This window comes from Pongo abelii, chromosome 11 (genome assembly GCF_028885655.2).
Source record: "Pongo abelii isolate AG06213 chromosome 11, NHGRI_mPonAbe1-v2.0_pri, whole genome shotgun sequence".
Taxonomy (NCBI): Eukaryota; Metazoa; Chordata; class Mammalia; order Primates; family Hominidae; genus Pongo; species Pongo abelii.
This window is the reverse complement of record NC_071996.2, coordinates 63,711,385-63,736,815: the sequence shown is the minus strand read 5'-3', so window position 1 is coordinate 63,736,815 and position 25,431 is coordinate 63,711,385. Positions and strand designations below refer to the sequence as shown.

At 38.4% G+C, this 25,431-nt stretch overlaps 1 protein-coding gene and 1 long non-coding RNA gene across 4 annotated transcripts in view; both read right to left on the bottom strand.

Annotated features, from left to right (window-relative positions):
* Nucleotides 1-981: 981 nt before the first annotated feature.
* LOC103889970 (uncharacterized) lies at nucleotides 982-5,536 on the bottom strand. The gene is made up of 3 exons (XR_654325.3): nucleotides 5,134-5,536; nucleotides 4,562-4,605; nucleotides 982-3,153 (listed from the first exon to the last, which is right to left on the bottom strand). It is a non-coding gene; the product is annotated as an uncharacterized LOC103889970 (long non-coding RNA).
* An 8,263-nt stretch (nucleotides 5,537-13,799) lies between these two features.
* TANK (TRAF family member associated NFKB activator) overlaps nucleotides 13,800-25,431 on the bottom strand; it is a 75,642-nt gene continuing 64,010 nt past the window's right edge. For all 3 annotated transcript variants that reach the window (XM_024243448.3, XM_024243447.2, XM_009237776.4), the window contains 3 exons: nucleotides 25,213-25,328; nucleotides 18,401-18,981; nucleotides 13,800-14,624 (listed from right to left, as the gene is read on the bottom strand). In XM_024243448.3, the coding sequence (XP_024099216.1) occupies nucleotides 14,448-14,624; nucleotides 18,401-18,981; nucleotides 25,213-25,328 (874 nt within the window). In that variant the 3' untranslated portion in view covers nucleotides 13,800-14,447. The remainder of the gene's footprint in view (nucleotides 14,625-18,400; nucleotides 18,982-25,212; nucleotides 25,329-25,431) is intronic.

Here is a 25,431-nt window from a genome sequence, read left to right as displayed (position 1 = left end):
TGACTTAAACTTAGCCTCATTTTTCTCATCAGTAAAACAAAATCATGTTGGGTTCATTAGGTGATTATTAACGACTGAATGAGGGAATGTACATGAAGTGTCTAGCAAAGAGAAAGGGCTTCACCAAGACACTACTGTTATTCTATCACCATCACTTCTTAGACTATTAATCCAATGGTCAAGTAAATTTTTCTAGAGATATGACTTTCTAAAATTTATTCCCACTTATCATCTTAAATAATGTTCATCATTCAGTTTACTATATAGAAAATGTCCTGAGTCCTCCGGATAAATTCTTTAAAACAAATGCCTTGTGCTAAGAGAAAATATTTTAACATCACATTCCTCAAATATAGCACCTTTAAGTATGAATCAAGTTTTTCTTCTTTTCACTCCCACAGAAGATGGTATCCATTATATAATCACCTGGATTCACAAAGCACTTTAGGATGTAAAAAATGACAAACATCAAAATTGTAATCATTGCAAGGGTGGTATAGTAATTAGACATATTTGGGTATATTGTAGTTAATTTAAAAGTTTCTGAGCTTGAGAAAATAAAATTCCACAACCATACTTGCTCTAGTTGTTTAACTCAACTTACTGTACATTTCAGAGAGAACAATTACTTTCTTTAGGAGATTAATGCACTATCCTTTGAGATGAAGAAAAACCTACACATTTTAACAAAACATTGTTTGTTCTTGTCACTAGCTGTGGTGAGGAGTTTTTACTGAGCCATGATAGCACATCTTTATCTCCTACCTCTGTGTACACTTGCAGCATTATAACACATAGTTTTATCTGGGTAAATTCACTGAGTATGGTCTTCACTGATCATGACACCTCATCAATAATCTCATTATTAGACTTTACATCATACAACATAGAATCTTTGATTACTCAAAATATTTCTTATAACTCAGAATCAAACTGTTTATGATTTAAAACAGAATGTATTGATGAATAGAGAATGCAACAGTGATTTGATAAATGTTTGATAATTTATCAAACTCAGAAAATTTTGGGACAAAGTACCATTTAAAGATAAAGCAAATAAGTACAGCTAAATATTGTAATAGTGTATATGTGTTACACTGAAGCCTGTGTATAAGCATTAACTCTGTACCAATAAATGCAAAGAAAATAAACTTTGGTTATAGCTTATCTAAATTAATCTCAAAATTTGACAATTAAACATATGAATTTGTAATAAACATTCTGAATTTTTAAAAAATTCATATTTGTAACAGTGCCAAAATAATCTAAAATCAGAACACTTTCTGAGTATAATTATATTATTATAATTCTCTACCTTGACAGATGACAATTTTAGAACACCCTAAATACAATTTCTAGTATATGCACTAAAATAAAATGTAACAGATAGACAACTCACCATAGTATAAGTAACACATTCAAATTTAGTAATTTATTTTCCAGGTGGAAACCAGGCTTCTTGGAAGAATTCAAACTATGCCAAATGGTCTGATTTCACCATAGAGGTAGGCACTAGAGGACTAAATTTACTTCTGTGTAATTTTTGTTAGCTACATTTTTACACGCAAATGTCTATACAACCATGTTAATGAAGTTATAGAGAAGAAAAGAAAGTTGGCATTCCCACTTTTGTTTTATTCCAAAGCAACTTTTCAGTTGACTTGCTATCATTTTAAGCCATTGTTATTTAATCATAAGAAAACAGAAAAGTCTAACAACGCATTCAAATTGGATTGCAAGTCAAGAAAAACAATATCTTACTTCTAAATAAAATTTAGATTTGACATTTTTTCCCTCATAACTTTATGGTGTTCACAACATAGGATAACTTTATGGTGTTCACAACACAGGATGCTTCTAGTGGAATCAGACAAAAAAAAGTTTTGTTAATAATAAATATTTAGAAAAGTTCAATTTTTCTGATCCAGAGTTGGTTATTAAGAGGAAAAATTGTTTCCTTCTTATCAAGGGGCTCAAAATTTTCTGCACCCCAAATGGAATTGGCTGCTTAATTGATAGTTATCCAAAATCTTTTTTCCAAGAGATATAAGCAAATATATTTAAATTTGACATGGGTAAATTTCCTATAAAAATGTTGATATTTAAGCTTCAAAGCCCATATTGGCAATGAAAAGTGTACAGTATCCTTTTAGGTGGAACATTAATAATCTAAAATTTGTCTCATTGTAAGGGAAATGTGCCTGGGGTATATGAAAAATAATGGTTTAAACTAAAGACACAGATGATTTGCAATAAAACTGAAAGTAATATCTCTAGAAGTGTAGGTGATAAAAGGAGAAAGAGACAGAAATAATGGTTGCAGCTCTGCATTTATGGTATAGGTTACAGCCAAGACTGGATACAATCTCATCTCATAACATCCAAAAGAATAAAGCAAAATAAAACCTCCTTCACCCTCACACATTAAAAGGAGTCAACATCTTGACCCAAAGTTCAAACTCCTAGAACTTGTAAATATCTGTAAAACCCCCAACACCAAGGTTTCTGTAACCTGTCACATCAGAGAAACAGGGAGATCTTCCACCATGGAAATATGACTATTAAGAATTCACGGATTACCTGAAACATTTGCTAAAGACCTCCCACCCCCATCACCCCCTCCTCCGAGGGAAAAAGAAAAAGGGAGTGAGAGAGGAAGACTCAAAGCATTGGGGAAGGCCTGCTATGAAAATGCCAGGCCTTTCTTGGGGCTTAGACCGTCAACCTAATCCTAGCCAGAACTATCGTAGGACTATATCAGGGAAATAGAGTACTTTGTGTTTGAGAATTGGGGTAGGAGGACCAGGATGTTAAGACATCTAACAAATTCACAGATTTTTAAAAAACATTTGAGAGCACTGTGTTTATACATGCTGGGCAACATAAACCATAAACCTTGCTGGATTTCTGCAAACTGCTGCGTGGAGGATACAAACGATATTCCTGTCAATGGGAGGAATAGACAGACAGAAATCAAGACAGAGATAGGCAGCACCCCCAGGATATGAAGCTTGTTCCAATTGCAAGCTGTAGTGGAAGGAGATGATGACACCCAGAACAAAATGTCTTTTCACGAGGATGCTAAAGCTCTTGCTTTGTGATCTCTGTTTACAGAAGGAGTGATTCATGGAAAGGACTTAATTTCTCCATTTTCTGGAATCGACATATAAGAGCTTTTTAGTTATTTTAAAGTTCTTCCTGTACAGTGTATTGTTGTGTTCCATGAAACAGACAAAACTCAGCAAGACAACAAAGACTTAATCTGTAAGAGAAGGTATTAAAGAGCAAGTCCTCTCCAGAGGGTAATTAATCCTTAGTCATTCATCTTAGAAGTCCCAGTTACAGTTAAGGTTAATGTTCAGGTAGCTTCTTTCTATTTTCTTTAAAAATTTTTTTAAACATTTTTTTTTTTTTACAGAATGTTATACTATTAATTGCCAATTTGCATATGTGTGCAGCTGCTGTTTTGGCTCTGAACTCAATCCGATAAGCTTGCTGGAGGTATCGCAGAGCACTTGGCAGCTTTCCTATTTGAAAAGAAAGCCTCTCCCCTCTACAGAACAGCTGATCGTCTATCAGCGATAGACCCTGATGGCGTGAATTACAATTACACTACTTTTCACACTAAATCTGGGTGATAGCTACTTGGAAAGAAGTTTCATCATTTTTTACCACAAACTGGAAAAAGAATTACATGGTCATGCTGTGCTTTTAAAGGCAGTTTGGTTCACTTCTGTCTATTTAACACCTAATTCCAAGAAGTCCATAGGCATCTAGAGATCTGAATGGCGCGTAATGAATTCACTGTTTAGATTGAAGATTTTAAAAATCTACCTCAAATTACATTTATTAACAGGGCGACCAGGAAGTGTTAAAGTTGTTAGACGCTTCATTTATTAAATAATTTGTGGGTATTTTCAGTTGTCATATCTAGAGTCATGGGGTTTGCTTATTTTTTTTAATTAGCAATCCAAAACAATGCTACTGCAATTTAACAATTCAGCACATAATCTTGGGCTCTTCAGTTCAGCTGCTAATGTTAGATAATTCAGATTGTTATTTTGATCTGTTTATAAATGATTTTGGTTGCATTGTGCTGTGAGGAGAACTGCAGCAGCCCAGGCAGATGATCTTTCTCTTATTTCCTGCATTGCTCAGGATGGTTGAGGGGCCTTCCAAAAAATGCATTTGAGGAGTTAAGTTTAGCATCTAGCAAAAGCAAACAAGTGATGGGGCAGGGGGCACTAATAATAACTTGATTTATTATCATCACTTATTTACGTCATTATCAATTTACATTTCCTGTCTGTTCGGAAAACTGAGGAAGGGCCTCTTTGCCAAACTACATTTTGTTAGAATCCTCCATTTCTCTGATTTTCTGGGACGTTAGAAAGTATCGTCTTTCCTCTTCTTGAAAGAATCGGCCAACCATCAGAAAATTTAAGAAGCTCCTAAACATCCCTTTTCTTTTCTCTTTCTTTCCTCAGCCCTCTTCCCCTCCCATCTTGACATTTAAATCAATTTGTTGGGGGCGGGGGGGAAAAACAAGAGTTAAACCCACCTCAGGCAGCAGAAGTGGAACACATTAATCCTGACGTAGTTAACCTAAGAGAAAAATAGATTTTGTTTTCCTTTTTTAGTCGCTAGCTTTATTAGATTTCTCACTCTCACAGATTATCCGAAGACTACCCATTGATTGATCGCCCGTAGAGCTGCATTTGGTGTAAAGAAAAAACTCACAGCTTTATTGGCTCTCAGGAGACAAAACAAACAGAACAAGATATTCATATTAATGCAAACAATGCAACAAATGAGGGGAAGAATCGCCCGGCTGAAGCGAGGCCCGGCGCGGCCGCGGCCGGGGGGCTGAGAAGAACCTGGGTGCCTGTCGCTCGGGAGCCGAAGTTTCCTGGCCTCCTCCGACCCCGGGCGCGGAGAGCAGTCGGTCTCCCCGGCCTCCCGCCGGCAAAGGGGCCCTGGGGCCCAGGCGAGCGGCCCCTGAGCGGCGGCAGGCGGCCCAGGCCAGGGCCGGCGCCTGGAGGAGGCCTCCAGTCCAGGCCTCATGGAAGGGCCTGCCTCGCGCGGCCCCGCAACGCCTCGCAGTGTGGCACTGGAAGGGACCTAAAAATCCACCTGGCTTTCTCCTTTCCCCTTCCCCACGCTTCCCAGGGCCCAATGCCCGCATCTCAGTTTCCCTTTCCGGCAGGGTCAGGGGTGAGAGGGAGGAATTCTCAGGTGTCACCTCCTCACCCGCCTGGAGGCGGAGGCTAGAGAGACGCCGGGGCACTCTGGAGGGGAGGAAGCGGTGTGCCACGAATTCTCTCTCTTAAACGCTCGCGTTATCACGGAGGAGACTTTATAAACGCTTTAAACACAACACCAACCATTTTATCAGCAAAAGCGAGGGGAGGGGGGCGTACAGTAAATGCTGAGAGATGTTCGACAAGCCCCAAGACGTTCCCTGCGGAAGGAGAACGGAAGAAAGAAAACTCCGGGCGGAAAAAGAGTAAATATTAGCTCCACACCTAACCACTTCCCCAGCCCCAAACTAGGAGAGAATCTGCTAAGATTCAGCTTCATATTTATATAGTCAATGTGATGTTAAAAATAGGGTTGCCAAATACTGCATGGGGCATTCTTAGAGTAAAAAATTGTTATCTACCTGAAATTCAAGAAATTTAACTGGGCATCCTGTATTTTTATTGGCTAAATCTGGCAATTCTAACTAAAAAATATTCTGCTGAAGAAATCATATAAGAAGGAAGGCTCATTGTCTGATGTAATCAGGTTATTGGGGACATGTTTAATGGAACCTTGCCTGGAAAAAGAAATTGAGTTTCTACAGCATACTTTTGTAAGCACATGGTAGGGTGGAGGAGGAAGAAATGACTGAAGCGACTTGGAAACGTCCTTACATTATATTTGAGGAGGAAATGACAGTCATTGTTGCCACTTCACTAGGAAATGGAGCCGAGTTCCTTTCCTAAGGTTGGCTGACTGGGTCTGGCCTACAGAAGCCCTCCCTCCCTAGCCGGTAGAGCGTACCCTAGCATGTCTGCAAGTGGAATGTCAGTTACAGTGGTTCCCATGTCGGCATTAGTGCATATATTTTTTCTAAACCTTGACTATAGAGCCACGTTACCCATTGGTATTTAGTTTATTTTGAAAAAAAAAAAAAAGAGTTGAGATGAGAACTTTAAAGGCAAAGTCCGCTTTGAAATGTATCAAAGGCTTTAACATAGAAATAGATCTCATCCAATAGGGTCTTGCAGATGCCGAAAGAAAAGGTTTTTGCAATGCCAAAGGTAAAACCTCAGGAAAAACGCAACAAAACAGTGGGTCTTTGCATACTGAAGTGTGTGTGAGAGGGTGAGGAGTTAGAAAGCTGCTTTCTGGAAGAAGCCTGCTGCTTGCATTGCTTCCCCAGCCCCAGTTAGAGAGAGCTTTTTCAAGCAAGCTTTATCACCCTTACTGATACTTTGGATCCCCAGTGAGCTAGCCTTCCTTTTAAGCCAGTTGCTTGAAGTGGTCTGAATACACCCACACAGGATGCCCCTTTATCACTGGCGGGTAGAACTATTTAACAGCTGCAAATGGAGAAACTATTTGTCTAATGAGTGCTGTTTTCAGAGTTGATTCACCAACACTCTCAGGGGAAGATAATATAAGGCCGAGACTTCCTTCTGAGCTTCACAGCCATCTCCAGACAGTGAAGGCCAGCTCTGGAACCAAATGAAGTATTTGGTTGGTTTAGAGAATGTTTTAGTTCCAGACCAATAGTTTTAGAAAATACATAAGCTCGCTTCCAGTTCATGCTGGTTAGCTATTTTTTTCCCCCAGACAAACTCTAACCTAGAATTCAGACTGTTAAAAAACTTTGCACTGTGGTTTGGCAGTTATGGTATGGTTTAACTCCATACTCTAGAGGTACAAATCATTTTTTATCTTCTCTCATGTTAGTTTGTGTCTACAAAAATATATTCCATGACTTGCTCTTCCCTCATTTGAGCAGGCCAGAGAGATGCTCAACACCCAGTGGGTTAAGGTGCCTCTTCTCCAAGCAGAAATGGACTGGGGCCCTTGTTAGAGTGGTGATAAACTGACAACATTGATTGATTGATTGATTGATTAATTGATTAAGATGGAGTCTGGCTCTGTCCCCCAGGTTGGAGTGCAGTGGTGCGATCTCGGCTCACTGCAACCTCCGCCTCCCAGGTTCAAGCGATTCTCCTGCCTCGACCTCCAGAGTAGTTGGGACTACAGGCATGCACCACCACGCCCAGATAATTTTTGTATTTTTAGTGGAGATGGGGTTTCACCCCTTTGGCCAGGATGGTTTCGAACTCCTGACCTCAGGTGATCCGCCTGCCTCGGCCTCCCAAAGTGCTGGGATTACAGGCGTGAGCCACCTCACCTGGCCGACAACCTTTAAATAATAAACTCCACTCCAGTGTCAGGTAATGTCAGGCCCCCTACACTCTCTGTGGTTTATTCTTTTGTGTAAAAAGACTTCGGATAGGACTTAGGCTTCCTCTGAAACAAAGTACAAAGTCACTGAAAAACTATATTTTATTTGAGGTAAGAGCTGGTTATGGAAAAAACAATAGTTTGAAAAAGACAGGAGAACTTGAGTTGAGTTCCAACTATTTGAGTAGATGTGAGGGACTCATTTATTCTCTTTAGATACAGTGGGGTTTTTTTGTTTGTTTCTTTATTGTTTGTTTTGTCCACACAAAAAGAAAGTTGAATTAGGCAGTCTTTAATATTTTATTTTAAAAACAACTATTCCTTGAATTATTTTAAAGTGAGAAGTCATTATTTGTACACTCCTTCCAAAGGATATTAACAAGATAGTTTTTTAATGTATTCATGGTATAGCTCTAAACAACAAAGGACACATGGGCAAGTGCCAGGATATCCAGACCTTCTAGATTCCAAGGGGACATTCAACCATGGGAGATGGGTTAAACGTCAAAGGGTTGCATAATCAGGTGCAGATTCTCTGAAAATGTGTGAGTGATTTTGAGATAGACATAACCCTCTATAGGCAGGACAAGGGGATAACATGTTTGAGAACTTACTTCAGTCCTATTAGGGGATTGATGCTTCAGAGAAAAGAGGACTACAATAAGATGAAAGCTACAGCTATGCAGTAAATAAATGTGGCATAATCATTCTGAATATTCTAGTGCTTGGTGCACTTTAAAGTGTGTGAATTCATTCATGAGGAGCTCTGAGGATGGAGGAAGTTGGCAATCTTGGAACTGGTTCTAGAAATGACCCAAGAAACTTGCTTCTTTGTATCTTTTCGGTGATAGAAGGTGATGTTTCTTTTAATTTGAGGCCTTCTTGAACTGTAAGCTCCCACAATCTTTCGCTAAACAGACTTCATTCACATTCTGAATCTGGTTTTTGTCTCACACATATTAAATTTTACAAAACAGAAAGAAACAATAGAGCTTATTAGGAAAAACTTGTTTTGAATAGTAAATTAAGCATAATGGAAATAGGCACATGTTTTAGCACGGTTTTTTCCCCTTTTTTACCAATTGAACATTTACATCTTTTTCAAAGTGCTGTGATTTTCCCCTTAAGTCTTAAGCTGGCACCACACACTTTCAACAAATGAGACTTACATCACTTGTATCTACTGAGAGAAATCATTGTAATACTGTGGATTCCAAATGCACAGCCTTCCAAAAAAGAGTTTTAGTCAGTCACCCCTAAACTGTATTAATTAAATCAATGTGGCATTCTAAGAATCCAAAGAACTACTTAATTTCAAAGACAGTGTAAATCAACTGGCAGCTCTGACTGATTTCAAATTATGCCCTGTTTCCAGAGACTGGAAACCTGTACATTCAGAAGTACACCTGACTACATGGTGTGTTATTAAGAGATATGCCCCAGGTGGAGGAATCTTCAAAGCCAATATATTTTCTTTATAACTGGTGTCAAATTGATGTATATATTAAAAAATCTTGGAAAATGATCTCAAAAAGGAAGTAACAGCCCAATGAGCCATATGTTCAGGGAACCTAACAGGTTTCCATTGGGACCAAATTTCACTTCACCTTTTTGTCCTTATGTGCAAATAAAAACTTATCTGTAAATACACCGTTAAAACAGTCATGCAAATTTGTGAGGTCTGTATACTGAGAGGAAATTACACTAAGCCTGTATAAACCAAGTTATTGGAAGATTAATTTGGTGAGATACTTAACAACATGGAATTGAACTAAATTTATTTGAGCTCTGTAGATTCACAGCTTTAGAGAGACATTGCTTCTATAGAATTGGTTAATGAAGCAAAGGCTGGTGAATAGTTAATAAATTGCTTAATTTTGATGCTGATGGAACATCTGAATCTCCATGTTTACATGAATAAATATAAAGTTAAAATTTGTTTTGCTGTTAGATAGGTTGCTATTTTAACAGATTCAGACACAAGGGAATTTTCCAAATGCCAGCTAATACTGTAGCAGCGAAAAATCTGTAATATGCCAAGGGCAGAGGCCTGCTTAGTGGTTTTCCAAAGAGTGGAAAGCAGAAAGCATTAACATTTACTTACACAAAATCCTTTATGTAACTCTTCTAAGATTTTTCAACTTAAAAACTTTAAAACGTTCTGTATGATTTTAGTAGATCTGAAGTTTGCATTCAGCTATTCTATTGGTATGCCTGGTCATATTCTAAAAGGAAAAATGATTCTGTGCACTTGTGTAGTTTTTCACATGACTAGGATCAATGAGGATGGTATAAAAATACCAAAATTTACTCATTTAATTTCATTTTTGTGTACTTTTATCATGAAATATTACAAAGCAGAATAATATAAATGAAACTTTTGTGTATATATGACTGAGCTTTAGCAAACCTTATTTTAAATTGATTTTTAAAAAAGGAACAATGGTGTGTATAAAGTTATGCATAGGTAGGGGTCAGCAGAAGAAACAATTACACTGCACAGGTTTTTAGTTACTCTGGAGGTCCATCCATGGCTTACGGGGAAGGAAGTTTTATGATGTTTATAAGGGTAGTTTATGTAAACCCATAACAGTAAAAATATTTTAATGGTAGGAATAAAAGTGTCTTTTAAGCGCAACAATCAGCTTTTACGGTCAAAAAGTAACAGGAGGTTGTATCAAATCTCAGGTCCCCGCCTGCATCAACAGGTATGAAAGGCTTTTTTCAGCAGACTCGGGTTCCGATGGGCTCTTTGTCGGAGGGGCGGCCAGGACGCTGCTGTTTTTAACCAGCTTCTCTCAGGCCACAGTATAGAACAGAGCGGCCAGGCGGGGAGCTGGGCCTCCAGATCAGCTCCTGCCCCCATCTGCCCCGCAGTCTCCGCGGCAGGGCGGAGCGCGGCCCGCTTCTTTCCAAGCCCTTCTCTCCCCACGACAGTCTTTCGAGGGAACTCTCGAGGCCCAGACGGCCCCTAGTCTTGGGGTCAGAAGGTCAGGCCTTGGAAGCACAGCTAATACTAAGGCCCTTTATGTGTCTTCGCTGCGATCATTTAAACCGTGGACCGGTAGCTCTGACGAAAAAGGGGCTCCAGGGGTCTAAGGGCCGCAGCGCGGGAGGCGTGGCGGGGGGTGCTGACCTCGCCGACTCGCCGCACGCCAGCAGGGCGCGGCCACTGCAGGGCGGGTTGGGGGCGGCTGGAGGCCTCAGGGTGGCTGCCTCGCTCGGGCAGGGCAGGAGATCTGCGCTCAGTCCTGGAGCCCTTCTTGGCCTTCGTGGCCCTGTCACTCTTTCCACCCCTGGCTGTCCCTAGCCCTTTTTGAATTCGCCTGGACTCCCACTCGCACTCGCTGGCCGACGCGGTCAATTCACCAGAAAGCGAGTGGGCGTGAGAACGCAGGCTCTTCGGCCTCTTCCCCAGGATGTGGATCCCGGAGCGCGGGTCCTTGCCCCACCGCCCCGGGGAGTGGGCGCGCGGCGCAGGCCGAGGCCTCGGGCGAGCCCGCCGGGCTCCACTCCACCGGGCCGGCGCGGGGGGCCGCGCGGGGGCTCCCGGCCCGCTAGGGAATCGGTGGCGGTGGCTGGGTTCCACTCGCCAGCGGCGGGAAGGACGCGCGGGAAAGCGAGGGAGCAGGAAGCGGGTGGCGGCGGCGGCGCGGGGCCCGCTGGAAAGGAGGGAGCGCCGCAGGCGGGAGGAGGGATCGCGGAGGAGGGAGGCCGAGAGGAAGGAGGGAGCGCGGCAGGCAGGCGGAGGGAGGGCTGATTAGCATGCAGCAGCGCTCGCGCGCCCGGCTCCATTGTTTTAACACCTCCCCTCTCCTCCGCGCCAATCTGTCACCGTTCAGCAGGCGAACGCTGCTGCCTCAAATGCTGCTCTTCTCAAATGAGACGGATAATTAGTTGCCCCGCACGAATGCCGCACTCTTCTCACCCCTGATTGCTATCACCTTCTTGCTCCTGGCAGTTTTGACACCTCGTAATCAGCCTGCTGCTTTTCTCTTTTCTTCCCGACTTCTGCTTCCCTCCCCCCGCTTTCCTTCCTAGTTTATTTATTTATTTATTTATTTATTATTTTAAATGCAATCCCGGTGCTTATTTGGGCGAGTCCTCCGCCGAGTTAACCTTCCGCGTATACATGTGTGCATTTATCTGTATATGGGAAATTGGGTGTCTGTGCGTGAGCTGGGGGCGGGCTGGCAGTTTTGCGGGAAACACTGCTTCCACGCCGAGAGAACTCGCTTCTCCTAAAGATATTTTTGGGAAGGGAGGAGTTGCGGAGAGGGACGGGAGGGGAGAGTTGGGGAGACCTCAATTAATGCTTTAAAAATCTCTTAGAAATTAACAAACTGGGGAGTCTTGGAATCTGCTGTCAGAAGCGTGTTTTCCCCTCTCTCCTCTAACAAGCACTGACAGTCTAATTACTGTAGCTACAAGCAGCTGTCGAGGCAGCAGCCCGGGAGAGGAGGCGCCACAGGCTGGGCGCACCCGGCCGGCCCCTGCGCCCAGCCGAACCGCCGAAGCGCGGCCCGACTCGGGGAGGGACTCGGGGAGGATGGAGAGTGGCAAGGCCCCGCGCCCGAGAACCCCAGCGAGCCGGCGGACACGCTTATTGTTTCCTTAAGTCTTTACCTTGAAGGTTAAAAGATGTGACGAAAGGAGGGGACGTGGGGGGAGTGGGAAGAAAATCTTCTAAGCTTCCATCCACCCCTTTTCTACCTCCTCGAGCTCTCCCTCCCCCCGTGTTGGTAAAATAACCACGCAACCCGGGGCTGAGGGGGCGGGGTGAGCCAGGCTGGAGTGTAAGAAAGCAGATGTCCCCGCTGGCAGCAGTCTCAGCCTCCGGGGAAAGCTGCACCGGGGGGGCCCTCCCGAGGACATTCACCTCCCACTTCTCAGGCATCCCGCTCACAACTGCCTCGCCTCGGCGGGGGTGGTTTTTTTCAGACTCGGCGTTTCGCGTGTGCAGCTTTTTTACCTGGGAGCTGTTCTTACCCGGCCACGCTTACCAGATGCCAAAAGCCAGACCCTGCACGACTCAGTCATGAGACAGAGGGAGAGACCTGGCGGGTGCCCACTCCACCTTTAGAGCGGTGGACCGCGCTCCCACTGTAGAGCAGGGCAGGGGGCTGCTCTCCAGGCCGCCTTTCCTGTGGCCCCAAAAGGTCTATGTACTTCACAACGTGGAGCTCAGGGTGCCGCTGGAACCCAAAAGAAAAGCGAGTTTGCTAGTCCTGCTAAAAGTGGTGGGGGCGGGGAAAGGATGGGCTGGGGAGGAAGGTCAATGGTACACTTTAATTTGAGTCACTTTCTGGGACAGAGAGTTTCCTCTGGTTGTCAGCAAGCTAGTAGATGTCAACTGTGTTGAAAGTCTTCCCATCTAGAAAAGGACAGGGGAAAAAAAGAATCCCCTTTCACGAGATAGGTACAGTGGTATATTCTGGCTGGTACACGCTGGGAAGTTTTTATTTTTAATTTGTGTGTGTGTGTGTGTGTGGAGAGGGGAGGCTGGGTGGGCGGGAGGTGGGGGGAAGGGAAGAAACTTGGATAATTGTCTAGGCATTTCCATTCAGCCCTAGTGGCAATGAAAGAAAGATGTACATACCTCAGAACCCTTCGCAGTGAATACCTAATAATTACTGTCACCCTGGTGAGGAACATGTCAATATGATGTGCTTGGCACCGGGAGAAGTCGAGGCACCACTCTCATTCTTCCACAAGTTAAGGTTCTTCACTGTGGCACACAGGCCTGCTCAAATTCCCCCATCCCACACCCTCTAGTTTAAAGCAATTGCTTCAAGAAGGCTTAAATTTCTGAGAGTTGCAAATCAATGCTTACTTCATAAAATGGAAGCCATGCCTTAAACACTTTTAAGAATCAGGGGAAAACAGAAACCTAAAAGGCGAGAATCATAGGGAATAAAAATGAAAGGGAAGTCTCATTTTAAACAAATTTTGCAGCCGTCTGAATTTGGTATCCACTCTCTCAAATGTTCTTCCAGTGGCCATCAATCAGGCTGCTAACAATGAATAACAAATTTCTCAACAAGAATATGAACATTTCTAATCTAAGTTAACAAATATAGATAGTCCTTGCAGGGTTTTAGATTTGCTCCCATTAAAAACAAATGTTTCTTAGAAAGTTTAGTTTGAAAAAGAATTCTAAAATTCAAAGTGATTCACTAATTGTAATAAATGCCACCAAATCTGGTCATCACCATTCTATTAGGTTACTGAAACAAAAACATGAATTTTATAAACTTCCCTAAAAATGTGATTCCTTCCTTTTCTTTTTTTTTACTCAGGAACAAAGGACACAATAATGATCACAACATAAGTACCTCTTAATATTTAATTAATTTCATCATGTAGCTATACACATAGTAAAAATTAAAGCCATGTATATTATTTAAAAATCTAAAGTGTTTAATTCTACCAGTTGTTTTATCACTGGACAAGAAATGTATTAGGTTTGATATTTACAAAGATGTTTATGTTGTCTGCTATTTTCTATTATAGGTTTATTTAAAGAGAATATCACCTATAGCATAAATAATTAAATTTTTCAATAAAAAACTAAAAAAAACCCTAGAAACATTTGACATCACCAAATTCAACAGCTCTCACTAGAAATCCAAGCAATAAACTTAGATATTTGAAATAAACATAAATTATTATTATATAACTCTGTAAGTCACATACATAATTTTGAATTACAGTAATAGCACTGTAAACATGAATACAAAGGATTAGTTTTATACAGAATTTTTTTTGTTTTTCTTCTTTTAGGCTTATTTCTCCTTGAAAGAACAGAATGATCTTTTAAAAAGTAAGAGTTATACAGTAAATCCAGAAAAAAATTCAAATAGCTGTGAAACTAGATTTTCCTATAAATGATCTTGAATTTAGTTTACAATCAAGTATTTATAGTATTAAAAACCCAAAATCACCACATAGAACTTGATATGTCTGTTTTCAAATGTGTCTTAAGTCTCTCCATTGAAGTGTGAATTAAGATGCCGAAGGAAATCCCCCCTGGATGTAATGGATGGTGGGAAAACTGCTTGACAGAATTCACATACTCGAGGTATATGCAGTTCTGAGTCTGTGCCACTTAGTACCACCGAGTCACTGTCTTGATTAGGAAAGGGCTTCCAAATGGGCTGCAGGAAACAAACAAAAATATCTGTTACTTATGTTTAAATTCAAATAGCACTGGACTTCAAATCTGAATTTCTGAATGAGTTATGTATGGGCATATATATTTAATTCCCTAATATAAAAGCAAATTACTTTTCCGTAAAGTTAGCATGAGGACATGACTCAATTCTTGGTTTCATAAAGTACACAATTAAACTTTGATTAAAAGTCACTTGGGACACACACTTATGCATTTTATCTTTATATATTTAAAAAGATTGCAGCTTTAGCATGCAATTTTTAATACTCAATGATCACAAAGGCAGTAGTTTTGGAACAACAGTTAATACTCTGGTCTTTTAAATTAAATTCTATCTTTTGTTTTTTACAATAAAAACCTTAAATTATAGGGGCTTTATTAATTACACAGTACACAAGACATGATGTGTGTGTGCATTGCGTCTTAATCAAAATCAATTTCACTACTGTTTATAAGCAAATACAGTGAATACATCATACATGAATCAGCATTATTTTGATTTTTAAAAAGAAAATTTTGCTTTTAAACTACTGAACAAATTTCACTGATCAGTTATCTTTTGTTTTTAAAAACGCAAATATTTAATCATTCAAAATCTGACACATGCAGTGTTTTGACTTCTTACTTTGCTTCTGTTATATATAATAGGTAGTTTGGCCTTACTCATTCTTGTGGCTGAATAAAGTGAAACTTGTCAATAGTTGCCTGGTTAAAGAATTATGAAAAGTCATAATCTAACAGAACCACCTCCACTATAACCAGCACATAAATACCCTTTCATAACTGCATTTATTCTTTTTTTTTTAAATTTCTGGAAGGACAAGAAATAGCATTTAGCTTAATAATAGCTACACAATAGATGTCTGTTAACTGGAAAATAGTTTCCTGAATTGTGTAAACCAAATTATTTTTTTAAATATCTTTCTTATGTGGACACAGGTAAATTACTCTGACACAGCTAAATTCTGATATTTTAAGAAGAATCACCTCTTAAAGTCAAATTTAAAGAGACCCCTTTTATCCTCCTATTACTAATATGTTTTTAAAGTCACACAGCCTAGTCTAGCACCCGACAAGTGTTACTGTTATTTCCCCTAACTTCTTTCATTCTGGTTAACCAATCATTTACATAAACAGTATATTACTAATTGAAGCATTTGGGTTTCACGACATCACTGTCTTCTTATAAACAGTTTACTGGACAGCTGTGTACAATTGGTGTAAATATACGTCTGTCTAGGCACCCAGATACATTCAAATATCAGTATGGAGGACTTATAAAATGCTGACTCAATTCCTGTCATAAGAAATGTCAATTTTATTACAAAAATAGTAATATTTAAAATAAATGTTATAAAATTTAGGGTAAATAACTTTCTTTGGAAAAACTTCTTTGATAAAAGTTGTAAAAATTGTGAGCATACAAACAAAAATCTAGTTAGAGTTAACTTGATTCTAATTTTAATGTTTTCAGTTTAAACAAAAAAGTACAAATCACTGTAATGGGAAATTGATATGGCCAAAAATAAAAGATTAAAGATAATTCTTATTTATATAAAATAGTAAGAAATTAAGTCAGAAGCAATTTAGCTTCTAAATTTGGTAAGCCAATCTTCTACTCCCGATTTACCTATTAAGTCCATATTCATTTTTCTCTATTAAGAACTTTTAGTTCAGATTTGATCTCTTCATAGAATTTAGTTGGGATCCCACTCACTGACTCAGCAAAGTAAAAAAGAAAATCACATAGAACAATAATAATTGATATACTTTAGTCTTGGTTATGATAGCTGAATATATAAAATAGATGTTTAGTAGTAATGATTGATATAAAGTAAAATTTTGAAATATGTAGCCAAAAATTTCACTTCTCTTTGGTACTATCTACAAACAACTCAGGATTTTTTTTAAAAATTATTATTATTGAGACAGGGTCTTGCTCTGTCACCCAGGCTGGAGTGTGGTGGCACCATCACAGCTCACTGCAACCTCGAACTACCTAGCTCAAGCAATCCTCCCTCCTCAGCTTCCCAAGTAGCTGGGGGCCATAGGTGCATGCCACCACACCCAGCTACATATATCTATATATCTATACGTATTTGTAGAGACAAGGTCTCACTATGTTGCCCAGGCTGGTCTCAAATTCCTAGGCTCAATCAATCCTCCTGCCTCAGCCTCCCAAAGTGCTGGGATTATAGGCATGAACCACTGTACCTGGCCCAACTCAGGAATTTTGTACTTATACTAGTTTTGTACTTATACTAGCTTGTATAATACTAGCTTTATTAATACTAATAAAATAGCTTAAAATGTTTTTTTTTAAAAAACTCATTTTAAGAAATATTCTTTCCATCCTAAACTATAACATGGTCTTCAAAACAAACTAATTTCTTTGCTTTTTCTGCCAAAATATCAATTATCTAACCTTATGCCCCATGTCTTGTGACAACTCAACACTAATTCTCCTGAATTTTTTAAGCTGAATACTTTTCCATCAAGTTGTAATCACATACCAGCTGTTTCCCTTGCTGTAGTATAGAAAGCAAATGTACAATGCAGGGTGCCATCTACTGAAACATGAATGCACAGACTAGTAAAAGAACAAGCAAGACATACAATAGGGAAAAAAGTAACAAGCATTAGAACTGATGCACTTCACAGCTCCACAGGAATTCTACTTGCAATAAATGAAATTGTTTAATTTGTTTCATTTAGTAGCAACTATAACTGAGACTATGACGTGAAATAAAGTACAATGAACAAGAACAGTGAGGCTATAATTAAAACTTATTGTCAGCCATGCCTAGTTCTTCCCACTACTAAAATATACCACAGCTTGACAACTGCCTTCTTTGCATGCTGATTTAAGTCTATAACCTATACGTGTACTTAAAGCAAAAGGGTATTAATAACTTTTTTAAAAAATTAAATATCTCAAGGCAAAGAGAAATCAGACAAATGTTTGCAAGTTACATAGACATTTACATCAATCTGTATTTTCATAAGCTTCTGTTTTTTGTAAACATTATATAGTTTTCATTTGCTTTCAGACAAACTTTTTTTAACTAAAAGAATCATTCTGTGATAGAACTTGAATCTAAAAGGGAGGGCAGGAGTGGTTTGGGGGATATAAGTCTGTGAGCTTTAGAAACATTAAATAAAATATTTGATATCATACACATGCAGAGACTATTTAAAAAATATACTAGGCTACATGTTCATTTCCAGATTAGCAACCAAAACCAAACTAAACCCTACAGATCTGTGTACTATATAACTGAGGATGTAGTAGAAGTATTCATTGAAAGACAGTTCACTTATTTTGATAAATAGAAATGTAAGATGCAATTATTTACTTATGAAAGATCATGAATTCTTATAAAGATGAATATGATATACACAAACTATTAAACAGCATTTGTTTCACACTATGAAATTTAATAATCTTATTAATCCTGAGTAAACAAGCTTTGAATAAGGAACTAAGAAAGTGACACCATGATAGATATGGATAAAGCTTAACAGGTATTTTTAAATCTGACATAAATTCTAGGGTACTTTACAATAGAGTTTTACCATATTCAGCTTTTCTAATTTCATGTCATTTATTATAGGACTTGTTTTTTTGAAAGCCTTAACTTTGGCTAGTCAGTAGTTTAAAAAAGATGTTTGATAACGTAAAAGAGATGCATATCTGTGCATGTATGGCAAAATGTGTGTTCACACATAATAATATATTTGTTAATGCAAAACAGTTACCTGCTGTGGTCCTCGGACAGCTTTTCCCGGGGAATCGAGTGAGGGAAAAGGTGCATCAGATGGGTCCAGAAGTGGGAAAGTATTTACATATAATGCATTATGGTCTCCAGGTGGCAAACACGCAGCTCTATCCAGAGTTGTCCTGATACAAGTGTTTACAAGATTTGAGGGCTTTGTTTTGTCAGTTGTTTTAAGGTTTTGTATAGCTGAAGCTATGGGGTCAATTCCCTGAATTTCAAATAAAGTTTCTTCTGTTTTAACAAAGTTCCCTGGGTTGTCTCTGAACTCCATATTAAATTTCTCTTGGCACATTGCCTCAGACGTGGCAGGACTAAGGATGCCGGGTCTCTCTGGAGTGCTATGTAAGAAAGTTGAGTCATTGTCCATAGGTGGAAACTTGACATTGAATTTAGAAAGTGATTCAAAAGAGGTGTCTTCTTCATCTCTGCACAGTCCTCTTGGTGTGACAGATGTGATGGATGGTGCACCTCTATTTATATCATCTTTAGCCTGAGGCTTAAACAGCGCTTCTTGTTTATCTGTTTTATCCGTACACTGTATAGGCACAGAGCACTGTGTTTCTGCAGGGAGAAGAACACAAAAGAGAAACAGCCGCATTCAAATCATTAAAAAAATCTGTTCAATCAGCTTTGGAGAGATTATTATTATTTTTTCTATTGGTTTTTATAGCAAATGAAGACAACTGGAATTTTAAAATTTGCTACCATCTTACACAGAATATTAGCAGTCTCCAGTGGGTGAACTGAAACATAGCTTATTAGTTGCAATTTAACTACTTTGTCTTTTCCTAGGTCTTCTGCTGTAAGCTTTGCATCTTGTTCACAGTTACACTGCTCCACACTTAAAAAACATTTGCTTGTAGTGTATACATTTAAACATTTTGTCAGTAACGGAAGCTATAACTGTGAGTTTGCTTAGACAAATAAGTTGTTAAAAGGGAAAATCTTACTAGGTATATCTAAAATTAGGTCATTTATTATTGTCACTGTCTAAGTATATCACTAATCAGTTTAGCCACTGTCTGCTCTCAATAATCCATGTGAGGGACTAGTGGTTGCAGGAGTTGGGAAAAAGAAGACAGTGAAGGCAAAGGAAGGATGAAATATTGTGATGCATGTTAAGAAAACTGTGGATGAATAGATTATTTTATCATCTTATATCTTTTTTTAAAAAAGACCTCTGTAAAAAACAGGTAAATATCTGGTAGATAAAAGGGCCTCTGTAGCTCATTTATCTAGAACCACTTATCCAACAAATTCAGCTTTCTAGGACACAGTCAAAAGCTAGAAAGGAAGTACAGCTTCCTTTCTAGCCAGAATTAGAGCCACAAGGTTCATAGATATATGAATTTTGTTCCTATTGTCATTTTAGATTTATTCTAACAAACTTGGTGGTATTTCCGTAGCTCATAGCTGGTTTGAAACAGCAAATTAAAAGGGAATATGAGTTGCTAAAGGCAGACATAGATATCAACAAGAGCTAAAAGCATAGGAAGAGATAAGAAAGACAAAAAAGCTGATATAAGAACTTAGAAAACACTACAGTCTAGTATAGGGCCAATGAGTGCTCAATACAAAAAAACAATCATCAAAGTACTCTCCATGTTGATGATTCTGAGACACTAGAAAAAGCCAAATTAAGCTCCACAATGCCCCTCAAAGAAGGCACTGAAGTTGGTAATGTATGTATTTTAAGGATTGTCATCAGCACTGTTGAACATTCACAAATAGAGACATTACCAACGATGCAAATTTAGGTAGACAGGGTATACAGAACACAAGGTATACAAAGTATCTGTACAGGTTAGTAGGCACTTAACAAATGTCAGTTCCTTTATATTCCTCTGGTCTTGGCAGTCTCATGACACCTCTCTGTCTTTTGCCACAGCACATTCCAATATATTTTTTTCTGTTTGGGTATGTGTAGTACAATGCAACCAACTTCTTTGGTTCATCTTGTTATATACCTACTGCCTCTCTTTATACCTCTCTTCATACCATCCTTTCTTATTGGATTATTATAACAGCCTTTAAACTGCTTCCTTGCCTCTAAATTTGTCTCATATCCAATCTGTTCTCTTCATTGCAACTTCGCCTCCATCCCTCATTCTCAGAGTAGTTTTTCTAAAATACTAATCTGACCATGTTACCTTCCTAATAAAATCTTTTGATGGCTCTACAAGCCCCTCAGATCTCAGAAAAGGCTTATTAGACTGTTCATGACTGGCCCCTGGTCATCTCTCCATGCTCATCTTTCACTCCATACTCTGGCTATAATGAACTTCGTATAGTTCTCCAAAATAGCCACACTCTCTTGTCTTTGCACCTTTGCACATGCCGTGCAGACTGCCTGAAGTGTCCCCTCCCATTACTCTTTGCCCAACTCTTATTTGTCCTTCATATCTTGGCTTGGACATAAGTTTCTCTGGATGACTCTCCCATGACTCTTGGATGCCCTGAGGACTGAAACACTCTGTTATATAGTTATGTGTCACTTAATGATGGAACATTTTGAGAAATGCAGTCTTAGGCAATTTTGTCATTGTGCAAACATCATAGAGTGTACTTACAGAAAGCTAGACAGTATAGTCTACTACACACCTACACTATATGGTATAGCCTATTGTTCTTAGGCTACAAACCTATACAACATGTTACTGTACTGAATACTGTAGGTAACACAATGGTATCTGTGTATTTAAACACTGAAAAGGTACAGTAAAAATATGGCATAAAAGATAAAAAATGGGTATGCCTGTATAGAGCACTTACCATGAATGGAATTTGCAGGACTGGAGGTTGCTCTGGGTGAGTCAGTGAGTTAATGGTGAGTGAATGTGAAGGCCTAGGATATTACTGTACATCACTGTAGACTTTATGAACACTATACACTTAGGTTACACTAATTTTACAAAAAAAACCAGTGTGCTACAATGTAACAACAGCTACCTACAATGTCACTAGGGTGATATGAACTTTTTTTTTTTTGAGATGGAGCTTCGCTCTTGTTGCCCAGGCTGGATAGAGTGCAATGGCATGATCTTGGCTCACTGCAACCTCTGCCTCCCAGGTTCAAGTGATTCTCCTGCCTCAGCCTCCCGAGTAGCTGGGATTACGGGCATGCGTCACCACACCCGGCTAATTTTGTATTTTTAGTAGAGACGGGGTTTCTCCATGTTGGTCAGGGTGGTCTCGAACTCCCAACCTCAGGTGATCTGCCCAGCTCAGCCTCCCAAAGTGCTGGGATTACAGGCATGAGCCACTGCGCCTGGGCTGATATGAACTTTTAAGTACCATTATAATCTTATGGGGCCATCATTGTATATGCAATCTGTTGTTGACTGAAAATGTCATTTGGCCCATGACTGTATTTCCAAGTATAACTCTCTTTCTCCCATTAAAGTAGGTTTTTTGAGGTCTTAAACCGTTTTGTTTCCCTCTAACTCCAGACCCTTGCCCAGTGTCTGGCACATAGTATGCCCCTAACAAATGAATTCTGAATGAATCTGTAATCTCTCCCCTACAAAGCCTACTATACTAATCAACATTTACCAGATACTCTATGACTAGGAGTGCTACAGTAATTGTTACCAAGCTTAATTTTTATCTGGATTTCTTTAGCCTCTGAGGTTCTTAAAGTCCATTAACTCTCGAGTAGTCATTTTCCCTGGCAGTAGACTTGAAAGTGGTAGGAAAGTCTAGGAAACAGTACTGTCTTTGTAGATGACATTTGCTACTTGCAAATAACAAATCAGGAAAACCAACTGTTGAGATAATCAGATTCTGTAACACCCGAAGAGGACAGACTTATCAAATGATCTTCACAAGGAGAACAAGGTGAATGCTGGAGAATCTGCTGCTGCTGCTAATGGCAATGACTATTAACATTAATAGCACTTCCACATGGCATGTACTATTATAATAATTGTATGTACATTAATTCATATAATACTCAAAGTAATCCTGAGGTAGGCACTATTATTATCCCCACTTTACATGTGAAGAAACTGGTTGGAGAGGTTAATTCAAAGGCCACACAACTACAATAGTAAGTGGTAGATCTGCCACTGGAACCCAGGCAACCTAACTGTAGATTTGTGCTCTGAACCATTATGCTACATTGAACATGTTGGTTCCTATATATAGAGAGAAGTCCCCAAATTGACAGAAATGTGCTTTGAATTATTTTTCTAGCAGTTGATCTATCCCCGCTGTGAACAAAACGAGGAGAAATCAAACAGCTCTAAAAAAACAGATATTTTCTTTCAGCAAAGCTAGCTGGCATAAAACTCAGCCACATTAAAATAATCTGAGTTAATCTGCTCAAGCAGATTAACTTGATAACTCAAGAGAGTTAATATCTATTAAAAAAATTTAAACCTTACATTCCTAATGCTACTAGAAATCTAAGCTGAGACAACTTAAAACTCAAATGAGATGCATGAAAGCACTTGTCATCCTGACACCATATTGAGAAACATGATCAGGTGAGCAAATAGCTTTTCTATTTTGTCTATTTTAAGAATACTTAGCTTTGCAAGGAAAAAGTAAAATGGGAAATATTTTTAGATTTCCCAGTTTTAAATGTAGGCTATCCATTTAGTTACTTCTCAGTATAATTACGTTGTATATTGACAAAAGAAAAAGACCTCATGGTTGTTTGTTACCCTTCTCATGGATGTTTGTTACCCTTAATCCTATATTCTTCTTTCCTAATCTCTACTGAAATTGGATACTCCTTTATGAACCAAACAGTACTTTATTTGAAGCTATGGATAAACATACATTTTATCTTTATCATTTCTTAAGTCTATTGACATATGTAGACAAGTAGAAAAAACAAAGTATTTAAAAGTAATAAATAGGAAATGTAGAATTCTAATTCAGTATTTTCAAATGAATCATATCTGGTTATTTAAAAGTAAAAATCAAATTTTAATACAAAATAACATAGGGACAATACACATACCTTTCCCAGATATATTGTGCAAATCATATTCAAAATAGTTCTTCTATATTTTTATACAGTGTAGCATACATACTTGGAAACCCTGAATAGGCATCTTTTCAAAAAATATTTTTTCCTTTCTCCTTTTGATATACTACTGTCAGAGTATAATATTTATTTTGGTTTCTCTTTGGACCCCAGCAAAACTTCACTAGAGTCTGTAGCACAAAATATTTTGAGAATAATGTATTTATTATTTGTGACACTGTTAATATAAAGCATAAAAATAAAGCATCAAGAAGCAGTTTTAGTGAAGAAGAAACTGAAGTTAAATACTCAGTGTTCTAGTTGACAGATACATACTCAGATTTAGACCTGTGCAATTTAAAAATGGTCAAAGTATTAAGTCATTGATAATGAGGTAAGTTTTCTGTGTAACAAAGAATATATCACCATTACAATGCCTTGAAAAGATGCTGATGTTCAAAAAAGCATGTTTATGAATTCTAGGTACTACTTCTCCATAGCTAGCATATTTTAAACAGAAATAATTCATTTACTTCAGAGGTACCTAGTATCTTTAGTCCATGCAAAAGATCAATTTCTCATGAAAATAACAAAAATTAAGGTGAAGAAAAGTGCTGTTTTGGGGGAGGTGGGGGAAGGGAGAGAAAGAACCAAATTATGTCTGTCTACAAAGATTATTTTGTTTCTGTAATACCACATTGTGTAACTTTTCTGAAAATAAAATGGTAGTAGTAGCAAAAAGTGAATTTACACTATAAAATGATTTTAAATAGCCTAGATGTAAGAGCTGCAAGAAATGGAAAGTGATCTTTAATTAAAGGGGTGTTAGCAAGACTGCAACATCTCTGAGTGAAAACTGTAAATCACATCCCTTGGGAATTGTCTGCAGAATAGCTCAAATCACAAAGGTAAAGGAGAATTTATCATTATAAATGATCAGTTTACCTTCCTTTTGTTTGCAGAAGTGTTTGGTTGCCAGACCTAATCCCTTATATTTTGCTATTCATATAGAACTACTGAAACAAACACCAGGAAGCCAGTCTGGGGTTTTAGGAAAGGGTACAGCATTTACAAAACATACTATAACACATATGTAAAACAAATGTTCCTTCTAAATTATATTTTATACTAAATGTGTATTTTGTGCATTAAACACAACTAGCACTCAGGAAATTTGAGGGCCACATTTTTATTCTTGAACCAAATGAGTTCAAAGAATTCTTGAGCCCAGGAGTTCAAGGCTGTAGTGCACCATCAGGCCTGTGAATAGCCACTGCACTCCAGTCTGGGCAACATAGCAAGATCCTGTATTTAATTAAAAAAAAAAAAAAAGAACATGAAAAAAAAATCTATCCATAGTGTATGTAATGAACTTTCAGGCAGAAGTTACAAACAAACCTGATGTTATAATTTTACTTAGCTCATATAATATGGTAGTGTGGCTTCAAGGTCACTTATTAACATAAAAGTTAATGTTTAATAAAGTCCCCAAACAACAACTGAAAACTTTCAGGGATATAGTCTGTTTATTTATTTTGTATTTTTTTAAGGTGGGATATCTCATTAAGATAATTAGTAATTATGTCTTTCAATTCAATCTATATAGTACCATATACAACAAAGAGAAAAAAACCAACAATTACACATGTAATACATTACAGAACTTACACAGCATGTACACATTCAAACATATGTGGATGAGGGGTAAATTACTGATGCTACACACTTAATAGGCATTCAGGAATATTTTCACATTCAAAAGGAAATCAATTTCAATCAAGCAAATCAATATTACTGTAAATTAAATTAAATCTTACCAGTTGCTGTGTCTGGTATATTAAGTTTGCTTAAGTGGTCTTTCTGTGCTTTTGCTAGCATGCATATTCTATGAAATTCTTCTTTCAGATCCCAGAAAGTCTTCTCTATATTACCCCTAAAAAAAAAAAATCAACATTTTAAAATGTAAAGCTATAATTTCCAAGTTTTTTAAATAATCAAACTTATGTAGTACCACAAAATAATTATTTAAAAGTTAA